General features: G+C 37.1%; 1 protein-coding gene across 2 annotated transcripts in view; it reads right to left on the bottom strand.

Annotated features, from left to right (window-relative positions):
* Positions 1-3,226: 3,226 nt before the first annotated feature.
* Positions 3,227-15,474, bottom strand: part of LOC112156107 (inactive ubiquitin carboxyl-terminal hydrolase 53) — a 34,246-nt gene continuing 21,998 nt past the window's right edge. For both annotated transcript variants that reach the window (XM_024288268.2, XM_024288269.2), the window contains 6 exons: positions 14,462-14,608; positions 11,269-12,034; positions 10,102-10,169; positions 6,328-6,388; positions 5,551-6,251; positions 3,227-4,353 (listed from right to left, as the gene is read on the bottom strand). In XM_024288268.2, coding sequence (XP_024144036.1) covers positions 4,271-4,353; positions 5,551-6,251; positions 6,328-6,388; positions 10,102-10,169; positions 11,269-12,034; positions 14,462-14,608 — 1,826 coding nt within the window. In that variant the 3' untranslated portion in view covers positions 3,227-4,270. The remainder of the gene's footprint in view (positions 4,354-5,550; positions 6,252-6,327; positions 6,389-10,101; positions 10,170-11,268; positions 12,035-14,461; positions 14,609-15,474) is intronic.

Consider the following 15,474-nt stretch of genomic DNA (forward strand, 5'->3'; position numbering starts at 1 on the left):
GATTCATGTTCAAGAATAAGTACTAGTTTTAGATTTGATGAGGATTTATTAAGATGGACCAACTTTCACTAAGATTGTATTCTCGTTTTGTTCTAAAATGAGTCATTTCCACTCGTTATACTACTTTTTTTTGTCACTTATCAAAATTTACGACAGTTAAGTCCATAAAAACTCAAAAAACACAAGTTGTTTTCTTAGAAATAGCAACAAAAATAGGTTTATTGGGCTGCATGACATTTAATTATGGGTATTTCTATTTAACTCAAAGCTTTTTTGTTCCTTTTTGTGTTTCTAAATTTTAATATCTTATAAGATTTCTCGTAAAATAAAAATGACTTGCTGTGTAGACTGATAATTTTACTAATTCAAGGGATTTTATTTAAGATTAAACATCTCTTTTTGCTAAATTCAATGTATATCTGCCTTAAACTTTCACATGGAAGTCTTTTATTTAAATGCAAAAAAATGTAGAACATTACAATAAAGAAAAGAAAAACATTTGATGTCCCTACATGTGGATACAAAATTTACAAATATCACAAATTGTCACTTTTTTTAGTGGAATCGTTTTTCTGTACCATATTAAAATCCATATTTGACTCAAAATTAGTGAATTATTACCATTAACTTGTATTAGAAAGTTTATTTGAAACATGATTTTCAGCTAGTTGATGCTTTTTTTAATACTAATTTAGATTGCAGACATTACACATTCAAACTTATTAAAAGTTTTTTTGTTTTTGGCTGTCAAAAAATTCTGCAGACTAATTTCATTCTTAATATCTACAGAGTTTTGATCTTTTTTATGACATTTTTTTTCAAATTCAAACATGTTTAAATCCTTACTCACCGTCTTCTTCTGCTTGGTTTTGAAAATCACAGGTGTTTGCAATTTCCTGATTAGAGTCTGTGCTGCGTTCAATGTTCCCTCGGAAAATTTCACATCGCAAATGTAACCTAAAGGACTTTGACAACCTTTTTTTTACAACATATTATCAAAAATAGGGCTCTGATAACAATATGGTTTGTAAATAGTATTTATTATTTTATTAAAAATGTCTTCTAAACATAGTTTGACTCAGTTTGATGGAAGATGGAAGACAATTTAAAAGAAAGGAAACTTTCAGTCGTGCTTAAATGTTCTGGACTTTTAAGACAAGTACATACTTGGAACAAAAAATAAGAAAAAACAAATTAAAAAATGTGTGAAAATGTTTAAACTGGCTATAATTTTTTTATTAGATTCACAGACAGAAAACTCAAAAAGAAAAAAAAAAACTTTTCAGATCAATGTTGCATTTTCTGATAAGTTTTCTTTAAAAAATCATGATTAAAACAAAATAAAAGACAAATTCTGTCATTAATTAATACAAGAAATGATATAATTTATCAGTTTATGCACCTTAAAGATGATATCTGATTGTATTCCTACTATAAAATCTGATTTCTGATTCGGCATGAGCTTTTATTCTGAAAGGTCTTTGATCTGGTTGGATCAAATTGATAAAGTCAACTAACTTCTACACTACTAGTTGTGATATAAAACAGTATATAGTTAATAAACTAAATTTACAACTAAACAAACTTCTAATACAAGTAAGACCACAAAAGCACAATTTTTATTGGAAAGAGTTTTTAAAATACTTTAATTTCTACAAAAATAAAAATAAAAATTAGTTTCTGTCTTTGCAAAAATCATCATTTGCACACTTAAATATTCTAAAAAGTGCTAATAAAGAGAATTTTCTCAACATTTTCACTTTTTACAACTCAGTTTTTATTGGAATTGACCCTTTGAATTCTATTTATGATTGAAAGTCTTTGACTGTTTCTTATTTTACAGAATTATACATTTTTTTGCTTCTTTGAAATCACACAAACGCAGGAGCAGCATTTCTGGGAGGAAACTTCAGAAGAGCAGGAGCGAAGGAAAAGGTGGCAAGCAAGAAAGGAGTGAGGTAAGTCGACAGAGCGGGAAATCGGGATGAGAATGAAGAGTGTGAGTGAGCTTTGAGGGACAGCTGGGATGGGGGGGGGAGGGAAGAATGCAAAGAGAGGAGAAATGAGAAAACTCAAGTCTGACTCTGACAGCGGAGCACTGAGCTGAGCTGATGGCCCCTAATGAAGTACGGCAGCTGCAGAGGAGGAGCCGGCGCTGACAGCCTGCGTCCCACTCTGATGGATGGAGGGGGGGGACGGCAAACACACCTCAACATAGTCAGACAGTGGAAACTTAACTGAACTATGATAGGAGGAATTTTTAATATTCAGCTTTTTTGTGTGAGTAACATCCTTCCTTTAATTTACAATTTAGTGAAATAAGATGCAGGTGTTATAAATTATACTTCTGATACAATATTTGTCATTTTAGGAAAAAAAATCCACATTAAGGAATACTTTTATTAAGAAAAAGAAGTCCGTTATGACAAAAAAGTTACGTTTTTTATGGTGGTTTTGCTTAAACACATTTTCAACAAAGTCCTCTGCTTCCACCCTCTGGATGGAAACAGCAAGTTCATTTCATTTCACACTTTAAGTCTAAAAATCAAAACATTTAGAAGACAATTGGTAGAAACTTTCAGCTTTGGCTACGAGGAAAATGAAAGGTGATTATTGAGGGTTTATGTTATTTATTCTTATTTATAAAAGAAAAATATAAAACTTTGATTCCACAAAGAGGAAATTACCTCGTACCATATTTCTATTAAAAACAGCAGATAAATAATAAATAAATAAAACAGAAAATACACTTAAAAAAGAATAATTCTTGTCCAGTGTCTACATGGCGTTGCACAGTAGCTGAAACCTCTTAGAGATGTTTATTTTATCCATCATGTGTTGCTAAACTTGTTGAACATTTATAGCATAAAAATATAAAATTATATGTATATTTTTACATATTTTCTGACAAATAGAATAACTGAGTAATAGCTGTTTACTTCACAGCAGGGGTTTATGGGATTTTGTCTTCTTGGAACTAGGGGGTACTTCCTGTTCGGAACAGGACGGGGAGGAGTCACTCTGTCCAGTTCTCATATACAGTCAACAACCATGACTTGTCAACATTTTTTTATCTGATGGTGTGATACACTTTTATTCCTGCAGAGGGCAGAAGATTACCACTATTCCTCCACATTTTCCCCTCATCCATTGACAGATTTTTTTTTTTTTTTTTTTTTTAATGGAGTGGTGAAACGTAGTCATTAAAAAAAACATGGCACAAACGTATGATTAAATAAAACCGTTTATTTGACATTTTTTAATAAAAATAAAATTAAATGTTACAAAAAAATTAGTCTTTAAATCAAGAAAACTGTACAAATCATGGCTCCTATTTAACCCCGCCTCAAAAAGTACAAAAGGCACTGTGTATATATATATCTATATATGTACACATTTATATATGAACTTAAAGAAACCAGTGACATCTACAGCACTATCATAACTTCAGCTTGAACAGTTTCTACGATGGAGTCCATCTATGACAGCAGTATGGTCGCAAACCCAAGATGCCACTAAAGACATGGAGGATAAAGACGTAGGGAGTGTTTAAGAAAGAGCAGTGCATAGACTTAAGACAATACATACAGGAAGTTGATCTACCTTTGACGACCGAATCATTACTTTTCATTCAGTTTTTTCCAAGTGGCTCTGATGCATCAAACCTTCTTAGGTATAGATTTAAAGCGATAATTGATCAGCTTCAATGCCCTTCAACTCAGATCAAATATTTTTTGGGCTAAAAACATCTGAAGATCCACGTTAAATTCTAAGTTGTGCCAAAATTTAAGATCTCGCATTTTACTAAGAAATCCTTCCCCAACTATAACCAGGCCTGCGAATAATCTTTAAAATCCATGAATTGATGGGTATAAGAAGGCAGAATTGGGGCAAACACCAAATAACACTGAAAAAGAAAAGAGGTATACAAATACAAACAATCTATTTACTAAAAGACGTTTCTCTCCCACTGAAGAAGAAACTTTTTAATCTCATGAGTGGTAAAGTGGCGTAATGTGACACATTCTTGACAAGTTCCCAACTCCAATAAAGCTTTTATGATTGTTTTTTAATGTACGTCTAAGCATTAGCATCTTAGTGTGTAAAAACCTCGGCATTTAAAGCTTTTAGTATCCAGACAGTTCGCTACAAACACCTGCCGTCCTTCTACAATCTCTTTCGCATCCAGTTTCATGTCCAAGTTTGTATCCCTTGAACGTCAAGTCAAACAGTGTAGCAGTTCCTCCAGAGTTCATTCACATTGCATCGGTCATAGGAAGCCATGTTCATCAAGTCCTTTTGGGGTAACTGGATTCCATTTTGCAGTAGTTTTAGTCTTTGTGGTAGAAAAACCTGTCAAAGAACCAAACACCATCATTAGTATTCAAGTTGACTGATTGGTTGACTAATCACTAATAGTTGACTAATCGGATCATGGGCAAACTGGATGTAAAGCACACATCTTAACTATCATTAGCTTTAAACTAATTGAAAAACTAGATATATAGCATTACCTACGATAATGCTAGTGTGAATGCTGTAAGCTGAATTTGGCCACTGAAGATGCTAGTGCTAATAGCTAAAGATGCTGAAATCGATAGCTAAAAACACTGAAGTTGAAAGCTGAAAACACTTAAGTTGAAAGCTGAAAACGCTGAAGTTGAAAGCTGAAAACACTTAAGTTGAAAGCTGAAAACACTTAAGTTGAAAGCTGAAAACGCTGAAGTTGATAGCTGAAAACGCTGAAGTTGATAGCTGAAAACGCTGAAGTTGAAAGCTAAAAACACTTAAGTTGAAAACTGAAAACACTCAAGTTGAAAGCTGAAAACGCTGAAGTTGATAGCTGAAAACGCTAAAGTTGAAAGCTGAAAACGCTGAAGTTGTTAGCTGAAAACGCTGAAGTTGAAAGCTAAAAACACTTAAGTTGAAAGCTGAAAATGCTGAAGTTGAAAGCTTAAAATGCTGAAGTTAATAGCTGAAAACGCTGAAATTGAAAGCTGAAAACGCTGAAGTTGGTAGCTGAAGATGCTGACGTTGATAGCTGAAAACGATGCAGTTGATAGCTGAAATCACTGAAGTTAATAGCTAAAAACTCAGCAAAAATATTAGCTAAATCAGACTAAAAAACTGAAAAAAGCCTAAGTTAGCCAAAACAGCTAGCATGCAGCTGAAATATTAGCTAAACTTCAAAATAGCCTAAATAACAAAAAGCCTAAATTAGCCAAAACAGCTAGCATGTAGCTGAAATATTAGCTAAACTCCATAATAGCCTAAATAACAAACAAAGCCTAAATTAGCCAAAATAGCTAGCATGTAGATGAAATATTAGCTAAACTCTCAAATTCCCTAAGAATCCTTAATAAAATGCCGAATTAGTCCAAGCTAGCATAATGCCCTTATAACTTTCAACTTTACTACACTACGACTCCATATAATATAAAGTAACGACTAATCGACTATTAAATTAGTCGTCGACTATTTTAATAGTCGATTAGTCATCGATTAGTTGACTAATCATGTTTCAGTCAACATTACAACACATCTATGTACCTGAATCTGCTTTGCTCCTGGACGAGTCCAGAGCTTGGACGTTGGTCAAACCGAAGCCCCGTCCCTCCACGTCGCTCTCCCCCGATGATGTGTGCTCCTCTGCTTTCATGAAGAAAGCAGGCTTCTTGTGGTATTTAGCCCGGTACGTGTCCGTCATACAGCTATCCACAGAGAAGAAGGTGGTGGGATGCACCTTGCCCGACGCACCATCGTCGTAGCTGGGTTTTGGACTGGGAAACCGGTCGTCGCTTTCACTTGCTGAGAGATCGTTCCTCTCCTGGTCCGACGACCCCGACTTGGAGCTGGTGTCTGACGACAGCCCGTGCTCGGCGGGGGTCTCGATCCATCGTCTGAGGGTGGTGTGCGAGAGGCCGTTTCTGGGCTCGCTGAGAGGGCACGACCACGCTGGCCCTTCCGGTGGGAGAGAGCCAGATGCCTCAGTGTGAAAGTTGCTGTAAGTCCTTGGGGGTAGAGATGGTGGATAGTTGTATGGGAAAGGGTCAAAGTGGGAGGTACTGGTCTCTTCCTGCTCAGAGAAAGGTCCAGTGAGGTCATCGGAGCTGTTCCATTCGGAGCTGCTGGTCTTCACCAAGTAAGGAGGCATGGGGCTCGAACGTCTGTCATCAGCGTCGTCTTCTTGTTCACTATCCAGGCCGCTGTTCTTTTCCATGATCCCTGGAGTGTATCTAAAGGCTCTAGTTCTGGTAAAACACAAACATAAACACTTTTGACTTCATTGAAACCTTAGAATAAAATTTTATTAAAATCGTTCGCTACCTTTGCAAACGTTGGTCTTGGCGGAAGTCGTGCAGATCGGGAGATTTGCTTCCCGGTTCACCTAAGGGTTGAACCACACATTCACATGAGTCCTTTATTTGACTGAACACCAATTAGTAAACCCAGGTGTTGCAGAACTGAGTACCATGTGCAATGTGTGTTTTTTTCTCCCTTTGTTTTACCCCCTCTGAACATGGATCCAATATTTTTTCTCCCCAGCAAAAACATGTTATCTAACACAAGGTCATGATGAGGGCCTCTATCTGGTGCTGGGAGTATCAAAGCGGATAGTCTGGCAGAGCGCCCCGAGGCCCAGAGAGTACCGCTCGGTATGATCCGCCCAAATTGTCTTCAAAGAGAGTCTGGGTTCAAGTCCCGGCTCGGGAACAGCAGTCCTATTGACAAAACAAGGGCCTTGAAATAACTGGAACTGATTTAGAAACCAACAAAGACAGAGAAATAGTTTAGGGCCAGACTTCCTCTAACGAGATGTATCTGAATGAAGCTGCCAAATCGTGCTGTCAGAGACTGATTTAACATTTCGGGTCAGAACACAAATTTAGAAACAAATCCTCAAGTGTGGGTTAGCATGGTAGTGTGATTTACAAGACCTATGACAGACGACAGCTGACTGAGGGAGAGGATGACTACCATCTGCGATGCGTCAGCATACCCTGTCCTCCCTCCCCGTGCGCTCTCAGAAAGCATTAGGGGCTAAATCCTTTGTGCTGGCATGCAATTACGCCGGGGTCAGACTCCAGACTTTAGATCCCTCCACACCAACTATTGCATTTTTAAGCCACTAAGTCCATGTGGGCATCCACAATTTAATGTCTTTTATCTGAAAAGTTGGCAAGCAACTGTTACAATATGACCGAGACGGAAAAATGTTGTTTTACTTGGAAAATCCCCGCGTTCCTTTGAGCACCGTTTCCGGTTGAGGCCTTTTGACAGAGAAAACTGGATGGTAGTGTAGCCTTTTTGGCAACAGACAATGTTACTTACTGTTTGGGGCCTGGCTAGATATACTTAGGAGTATTTCATGAACACACAATGTTATAAATGATGATGTTCGAGAAGGTTTGCCAACACAATTTTAAGAAAGGAAAGGTCCAAACTACACATTTACTGTGTGTTTCAATTATCTATATTGTACAATAATATTTATTTTCTAAGATAAGTTTTAGAAGGATTATCAAAAAGTTAAATTACAGAAATTGGCTGGAAACGTTTACCAATGAAATTCACATTTACATTGTAACAACCCACTCAGATCATCTTTTTAACTATTTTCAAAGCGTTTGCAGTGGTTTCGTGATTACAATTATGCCGTTTTTAGCTAAAATTAAGACACCTGTGTCATTTTCTAGGACATAGTTTCTACAGATCGACAGTAGTTTGCTCAAAATGCATCTCCGAGTTGTAGGTGAGACCACTGGCACAGAGCAACCCCCATTCCCATCCCCCGTATTTGGAAGCTGTCCATTTATACCCTCCCCCGCTAGCTTAGGGCATATTTTCTACGTCACAAATAAGCTTTTTGTCGAAGATCCTTTTTTTCTCGCCTGTTCCTTAGTCGTAGCTATTTGAATACTGAAATGTAATTATCAACTCAATTTTCTTTATAAATGTTCTCCATCAGAAAAATGCTAGAACATTCAATAAAAAGATTATTTTTGTCCGAGTGGATATTTAAAAGATCAAATTAAGAAATATTTTATCTACACACCATCTTAAATTTAAGCACACATTTTTACATTGTTTCAGTAAATATTTGGTCATTCAAAAAAACTTTTCCCACCTAAAGTGAGATTTTATGGAGGCAGCAATTTTTGAAATGAATGGAAAAGTCCTTCTACTGCCCCTAGTGGATAGATGATGGACTACATGGCAGAAAATATGGACAAAGTTCTGTGGGATGGTTTTTTTTAAGGAAAGTTTGGATTATTCTAATAAGATGGGAGTTTCAGAAATTTCTGTATCAAATGTGATACAAAAGGCTGTATAGGGTGAAAAACTGCTTGTATAAATTGCACGAGCTGATCCCTCAAGTAATAAACAATAAAAAGTTTCTCCTTGTAAAATCCAGATTGACAAGAATAAACAATAAAAAGTTTCTCCTTGTAAAATCCAGATTGACAAGAGTTCCTGTAAGACGATTACAGAAAACTTTTTGGCCTTTGGGAATCTGCTCACACTTCTATGAAAATGCTGCTCCTGACATTCTCACATCACTGAACTGAGGCCAAGTCAACTAGTGACACATTTACTGCAACATGTCAATACGATGTGCAGCCAGCAATCAGGAAAAAAAAAAACCTTATGGATCTTAAAATAGTCGCCAGAGAATGGTCCTTTGAGGCTAAATTCTTACATTTACAGTTTAAAATATAAAGGTTTCTTTGAAGAAAAAAAACAAAAACTGCCTTTCAAAAAGCTGACATGACCTGTTAAAGGCAGTAGGGGGCAGTAGTGAATAAACTTAAGTTAAATATGTTTGTTGTTAAGCACATTAGATAAATGTTATATATTATTCTTCAGGGACAAATCAAGAAAAAAACAAAGGGTAAGTAAAGAAAACTTGATGGAAACAAACAAAAAAACATATCTGCTAAAGATTATAGGACATAGATATAAGATACTGCTCTAAACTATACTTCAGAAATAGCTTTCCATGAGTGAGAATATTGGACAATTCTTTCAGAATCAGATCAAACACTGATGTTTAATAAGAAGGTGTGGCTCACAGTCTAAGCTCCAACTCATCTCAAAGGTCATCAATTCAGATAAGATCCAGAATCTGCATAAGTTTTTCCAGACCAAATTCATGATATGCCCGATGTTACGCAGCGTTCGAGTCTGAGGTGGCGTACACTTTGTGATGACTGATCAGTCATGGAAACCAATCCTATGACCCCGTCTGAACACAGAATCCGCTGACCCGTCTCAGTTCATGTGGTCTACCACTTCATGGCTGCCGTTTCCAATAGTTTCCACTTTGTTATAATACCAATCAATCATTTAGATGGGTGAGTGAATACGTGTGGATCTTTTTACATGAATCATTCTCCAAAGTGCTGCAGGTCATGAGCTGGAAACGCATCAACTGCATATCTGCAGGAACTCTAAAAACAAGAGGTTTTTAGCAACTTCATAGAACAAAAAGTGGTTTTGCATAAAAGTCATGTTTATGACTGACTTTTGACAGGTTCATTTGTAGCATTTGTTTGCATGGAGAAGCACAGCAGGGGAACTCAAACCTCACCAGCTCTGCTTTTGGATTCATTTAGCATTCTCCTGCTGAGAGACATAATGAGGAAAGTTTGATTCTTTTTAGACTTTTGTTAACCTGTTGGATATTTTGTTAATTTGTACAAAAGCAAAAGTGGAGGAAATTTGAAATAAGGTTTCTGGTTTCCTTCAGCAATTAAAAACTAAAGATGGAGTTCAAAAATAATATTTTTTAAGATAAAAAACAGAGTATGAATGCAAATGTAAACTTTACAGGGGGAAAAATGAGGTCAAGGTTAACCAGTCAGATGCTAAAACACACAAATTACCAAAGGGTAATCCTTCAGTCGGCTTTGACCTTAACTCCAGTGAAGGGATAATAAATCAAGAAAACTGCAGGCTGCTATCTTCCCCTCACATGCACATACAAGAGAATCCCTCTTTAGAGCAAGCCTTTGTGGAAAAGTGGTAGGAGTTAAATGAGGATTCAGTTTTGTTTTTTTAAATGCTGGAATGTGTTTTCACACAAATGAAGCCACTTACCAGAAGAAAATGAAGAGTGCATGACGTTAGCCATCAAATCGTCAAATTTTCTCTGGGGATTATGATCCCTAAAAGCAAGACAAATTCAGAATGTTATAAGAAAACTGTTCATTTCTTAAAATTAACCCTTCAACACCAGAGATATGTTCATTTTTTTCGATTTCAATTCAATTTTGAGTTTACACATTTAGACACATTTGTTTAGAAATACATTAATAATCTATATATATATATGTTTTAAAAATATTCATATAAATCTGTAACAGTTCACATACTGTAAAATGTATCAGTGAAACTATAATGAGATTGTTTATAGCATACAGCATGGATTCTCAAACATAGAATCTTCAAGAATTGTTCTGCCACTTCTGGAGGGCGTTTCAGTTTGGCCACTAGGTGGCGTTCACACTGTAGCTTTATTTTTTATTCCCAAAGAAGAAGAAAATACCAGGGAAAAAAATGCTTTAGACAACAAAAGGTTACTTTAAAAAATATACCTTTAAAATAATTAAAAGTTTATAGTCTGCAATGCATGTTTAGGTCGCTCGGGTGTTAGCATTAGCAGTCCTATGGGAAATTCCATTAAACGTTAGCATCAAGCTAGCGGACATTAGCTTTATGTGCTAAATCGATATACATTTTATTGATCTGTTAAGCTTAAATCGATTAGTCGATTTAATCAACCCAGCCCTAAAGTATATAAATATTTAGTTAGCAATGAATGTTTAGGTCAACCGAGGGTTAGCATTAGCCGGTCTATGGGAAATCCATAGCATCAAGCTATCTGCTTTTTGTCTACCTCAGAATCCACGGGAATTACATAAATTGCATAAATGGTTAAAGAAGCTATTCAAGATTAAATCTGCAAAGACAAACAACTACATTTACACTTTTCAGAAGCTATTAGACAGACAAATAAGGAAGGAAATCCACTATCTGCTGTTTCAATCCAAAAAAATGTTAGCAAATTGGGATCTCCTGGAAGGACCAGACAACAACAGAGCCAGAAAATGACAGCCCAGAACAGGAGGTCTGCATTTACATTAAATGGGTCTTACTATTTTTAAAACCGCTTGTTTATTTATTTAAAAATACCACTTTGAAGGACAACTCTAAGGCACAGGAAATGTTAGGAAACTGCTTGTTCAGATTTGGCCTGATGTTTACCTCATCAGATGCAGCTCAGGAATGGGGGGCAGGTCTTTGGTAGACGCGCTGTCTACGACAGGTGAGTCGAGGTTTGCTGAGCTGTTGCTGAGGCGGTCGCTGCTTTCGTATCCGGATTCAGTTCTCTGGATCTTCCAGTTGTCGTTGTGCATTTTCAGAGTGGCTGAACCCCTCAAGCGCTCCTTGTCGCTGTGGCCCCCTCGACTGTCGGAGTCCAGCGAGCTGCGGCTGCCGCTGATGTCGTGCTTCTGCTCGTCCTCGTAAATGGTCATCAGGCTCTTTGGTTTGTGCTCTTCCCGAGCCCCCCAGGCGTAATCTCGATCCTTGTCACGCGACGGCGAGTGACTCCGGGGTCTCCTCTGGGGACTGTGGGGCCTCGGCTCTTTGCTTCCCTCGGTTGGAAAGTTCAAAACGCTGTCTACGTTCAGCGCCTCCCGCATGGGCTTCCACGGGCGGCCCGGCCTGCTGCGGCCGTTCCCTGCGTGACGTTCTCGGGAATCTTGGCTGCTGTCCGTGTCGTATCCGTTGGCGTGCTGGTCCAGCCGCCGGTTGTGATGGCCACTTCTGACAACAGTCACAGCGGGTGGCGCTTGAGCCCTCAAGTGGGAGCGCGGAGGTTCATGAGATGAGCCGCCGCCAAGGTGCGGCGTCCTCTCCGTCCGGATGGGACCTTTTCCTTGGCTGCTGTACAGTCGAGTCTCCAAGTGTTTGAAGCCGTTCTCAGGAGGAGACACAGAGCGAGAGTACTGCCTGTCTTGACCTGGATCTGGGTGTAAAACAGACTTTATTAAATCTCCTGCACAGACTCTTCTTATAAATAGTTCTTATAAATAGAACAATCAATTTCTTCACAGATGACTACCACAGCATTAGAACATAAGCCATTTATGTTTTATATTTTCTCAATTTAAGACATTTTTTAAGTAAATGTAATGTGAAAATCTAGATAATGATGCCAAAACAAACTGATCTACAGCTTTAAATCCAGCTATGCTGAAGCTGTGATGAAGAAGCTGTGCAGCAGGTCAAAGACATTCAACTAGTGACATTTAGTTTCTGCACAACACTGCAAACAACAACTGCAGGAGTGGACTGTCCTCCGTAAAGTGCACAGAAAGATGCAAAAACATCCACAAAGGTATTTATGATCCAAACAAAAACTGCTATGCATTTGTTGTTCTTTTTACAAAATATGTCTTATGTTAGACATAAATGAAAGTGCACTATGGGTAATTATTGTCAAGCTATGTTGACCATCTGAGTCAGCAGCTCCCAGCTAATGGCTGTCTAAACAAAACTACCTAAGAGGGGAAAAAGAACAAAATAAAATAGCATTTTTTTAAACTAAGGATTACTCAATTAGCATTTATTTAATTTAGATTAATTAAATGTATAAATTGATGACTGAGGTGCAAATAGATGATAAACTATGTAGATTTTTACATCCCTGTTGCCCTAAAGACATCTTTTTTGCTCAACAAATCTTTGGTAAAAGTTTGATCTTTTATGAGTTAAAAGCACATATTATATTGTGCTGAACAACATTGGTCACTAGCTGCACCGATATGATCCTGTTTGGCACGGAGCATCTTTTATTTTGAAAATTAGTTATTTGAGCTTCTGTCAAATATTACAATAAATAAATAAATAAATTACATTTTGAAAAAGAAGAAAATAAATGTAAATCCCAATTTATTAAAGGCTAAAGTAAAACTATGAAGCTCCTAGGTTTTGATCAGTAGAAATCGAGCCTAAATGGTTATTTTACTGTTAAAGATTACCGACCCCTGACCTCAACATAAATTGCTGACTAAATGAACATCTTTATATGATCACAGACATGAATTTCCGAAACTCTTTTAAGGAAACATCATTTTTCGCTCATTCTTTCTTCTTCTCCTAGAATAAGGTGTAATGCTACAGCGTGATCACCACCTAGTGGCCAAACTGAGTGCCAAAAAGTTTTACGATATGAACTATATCAGATTAATATGAATATATATATATATAGATAGTGTATTTCTGTCTAAATGTGTCTAAATGTGCAGACTAAAAATGTAATTGAATTGAGAGGATCAATAGAATAGAAAAAAAAAAATCAGAAATGAATTGATGGTGAATCAAATCGATTGAGGAATTATTAGTGATAACATCCATAATGACCAGCCCTAATGCAAGTAATTATCTATTTAGCTAATAAATCATACTGATCCCAAGTTGGACAACAACAACCAATCAATTTGAGGTATTTTTCATATATTAAGATATTTGAGATTAAAACTGCATTTCTGAGTATTACTCAAACTGTTGTGCATCAGACAAAAAAAATGCAGTTTTAGAAAGATTTTTTTTTTTGGAAAATATGCTGCTCTGAGATCTCAGTAACTGGCAGAGGGTTTTTGATTTTGGCTAAAAATGGCAAAATAATGATTAAAAGACCACAGGGAACACGTTTAAAAATGTATTAAAGATGCAGTTTTCCTTGATTCTTTAGTCTATTTGCCACAATCACATCCTTCTAAACAGTATTCAGCAGTACAGAGTTTTTCACTTCACTATTAGGTCTTTCTTAGTTTAAAAGTAACACTGACGAGGACGTTATCAAATCTTGATGTCAGTTTTCCCCGAGTGAATCTGGAGCGCTTTCTGAAGGGCAAGTAAGGAGTTACTTTAGTGTAAGTGCTGTGAACTCCAGCTGTGCTCCTCATCAGCAGCTTAACACATTAGTGCTGATAGCATCCTGGATTTGATGTATGTTACAAGTTCCGTGCCATAATCCCTACATGGACACTTAATTGGAAGCAGCAGTGTAGTAAAGGAGCAAACCAATCAATGCAGCACTGGGAACACATCAGTACATAGAAAAAAGGGGACTCTGTCATTAATCTCCCTCTTTATCTTCAATCGGTCATCTCTTTTTGAGCTGTTTTTTGGTGCATTCGTTTGTTAAGAGACATGCAGACTGCTGTGCAGGAAATCAAAGGCTCTGACTGTGAGAGAGGAGGATCAAGGCTGGCTCCACCAGATGCAGAACTTAATCCCCTTTCTGACCCATTGCTCCAAAAGTAAATGTTACATAAGTAAGTGGAAGGATGATTTTTTTTTTTTTTTTTTTTGCATCTCAGTGCCTGACAAGTTCCCTTATGTGTGATGTGCTGGTCTTCCCAGAGATCCACCGACCACAGCGACCCACCTTTGTGGCGCGGGTCGGGCCTCCGCTGACCGCTTCTATCAGCATCTCTTCTGGGCGAATGCATTTCTCGCCGCTCTCCTGCTCTGTGGGCAACTTCTTTTGAGATCTCCCTGAGGCGACTTCTGGGATCAGTTGCGCCGATTTTCACTTAGGAAGAAAAAGAAAACAACAAAGTGTGCATTTTACTCTCTGCAACAAGCATTACATCTCCAGTATTAGATAAACACAGCAAAAAAAATCTGCCCTTTGAGCTCCATGTGACAAATTTACAAAAGAAAAAGCATTTCTTTTCCAAAATGGTAGCTCTTCTATTATTTAATCTCCATAGCAACCATTTAGTTTTTTGGTGGCCTGGAGGTGACAAACATGTCTGTGTAATTTTTAGAAGGATCCGCAAAAGTAAAATTTGGGATTTCCATGGCAACGGAGGTTTTTCAGCTCATCACAACACATTCCTCATGTCTTCATATTGTATGTGATGTCGTTTTAGTCCCAGCTAAAATTTATGTATTACATTTTCACAATATTTCAGAGAAAAATGTGTGATCTACAGGGGAACGCCACTTTTGCTAGCTCGCCATGCTAATGTCATTCAAATTTTTCCAGGTCCAAAGTTTTTTGTCCTTCCCAATGATGCACAAGGAGTTAAGAGCCAATAGACTGAAATCTATAACATTAGTTTAAATTTGTAGTTGGTACTAAATGTGTTTTTTTTTATTCTAGTTGGAGACTTAAAGATTCACTCCAATTAATCAGAATAAAAATCGTCTTTTTTGTGGCATTTTTTTTTTTTATATTAGAGGACCTACATAAAAGAGTCAACAATTAAAGCTGCGTTTCTGAGTATTTACGTATTCAAATCACATTGGATTGGAAAAGCGGATGCTTGAAAAGGCTCAGGCCAATAACTCACTACTGTATCGCCGATACATGTGTTTTGGTTTTATTAGTAAATGTTAAAATACTTTACTACTTTACTGTTGAAATACTTGATTTTAGCCCCATTCATTTTT

The sequence above is a fragment of the Oryzias melastigma genome, linkage group LG18 (assembly GCF_002922805.2).
Source record: "Oryzias melastigma strain HK-1 linkage group LG18, ASM292280v2, whole genome shotgun sequence".
In the NCBI taxonomy this organism is placed as follows: domain Eukaryota; kingdom Metazoa; phylum Chordata; class Actinopteri; order Beloniformes; family Adrianichthyidae; genus Oryzias; species Oryzias melastigma.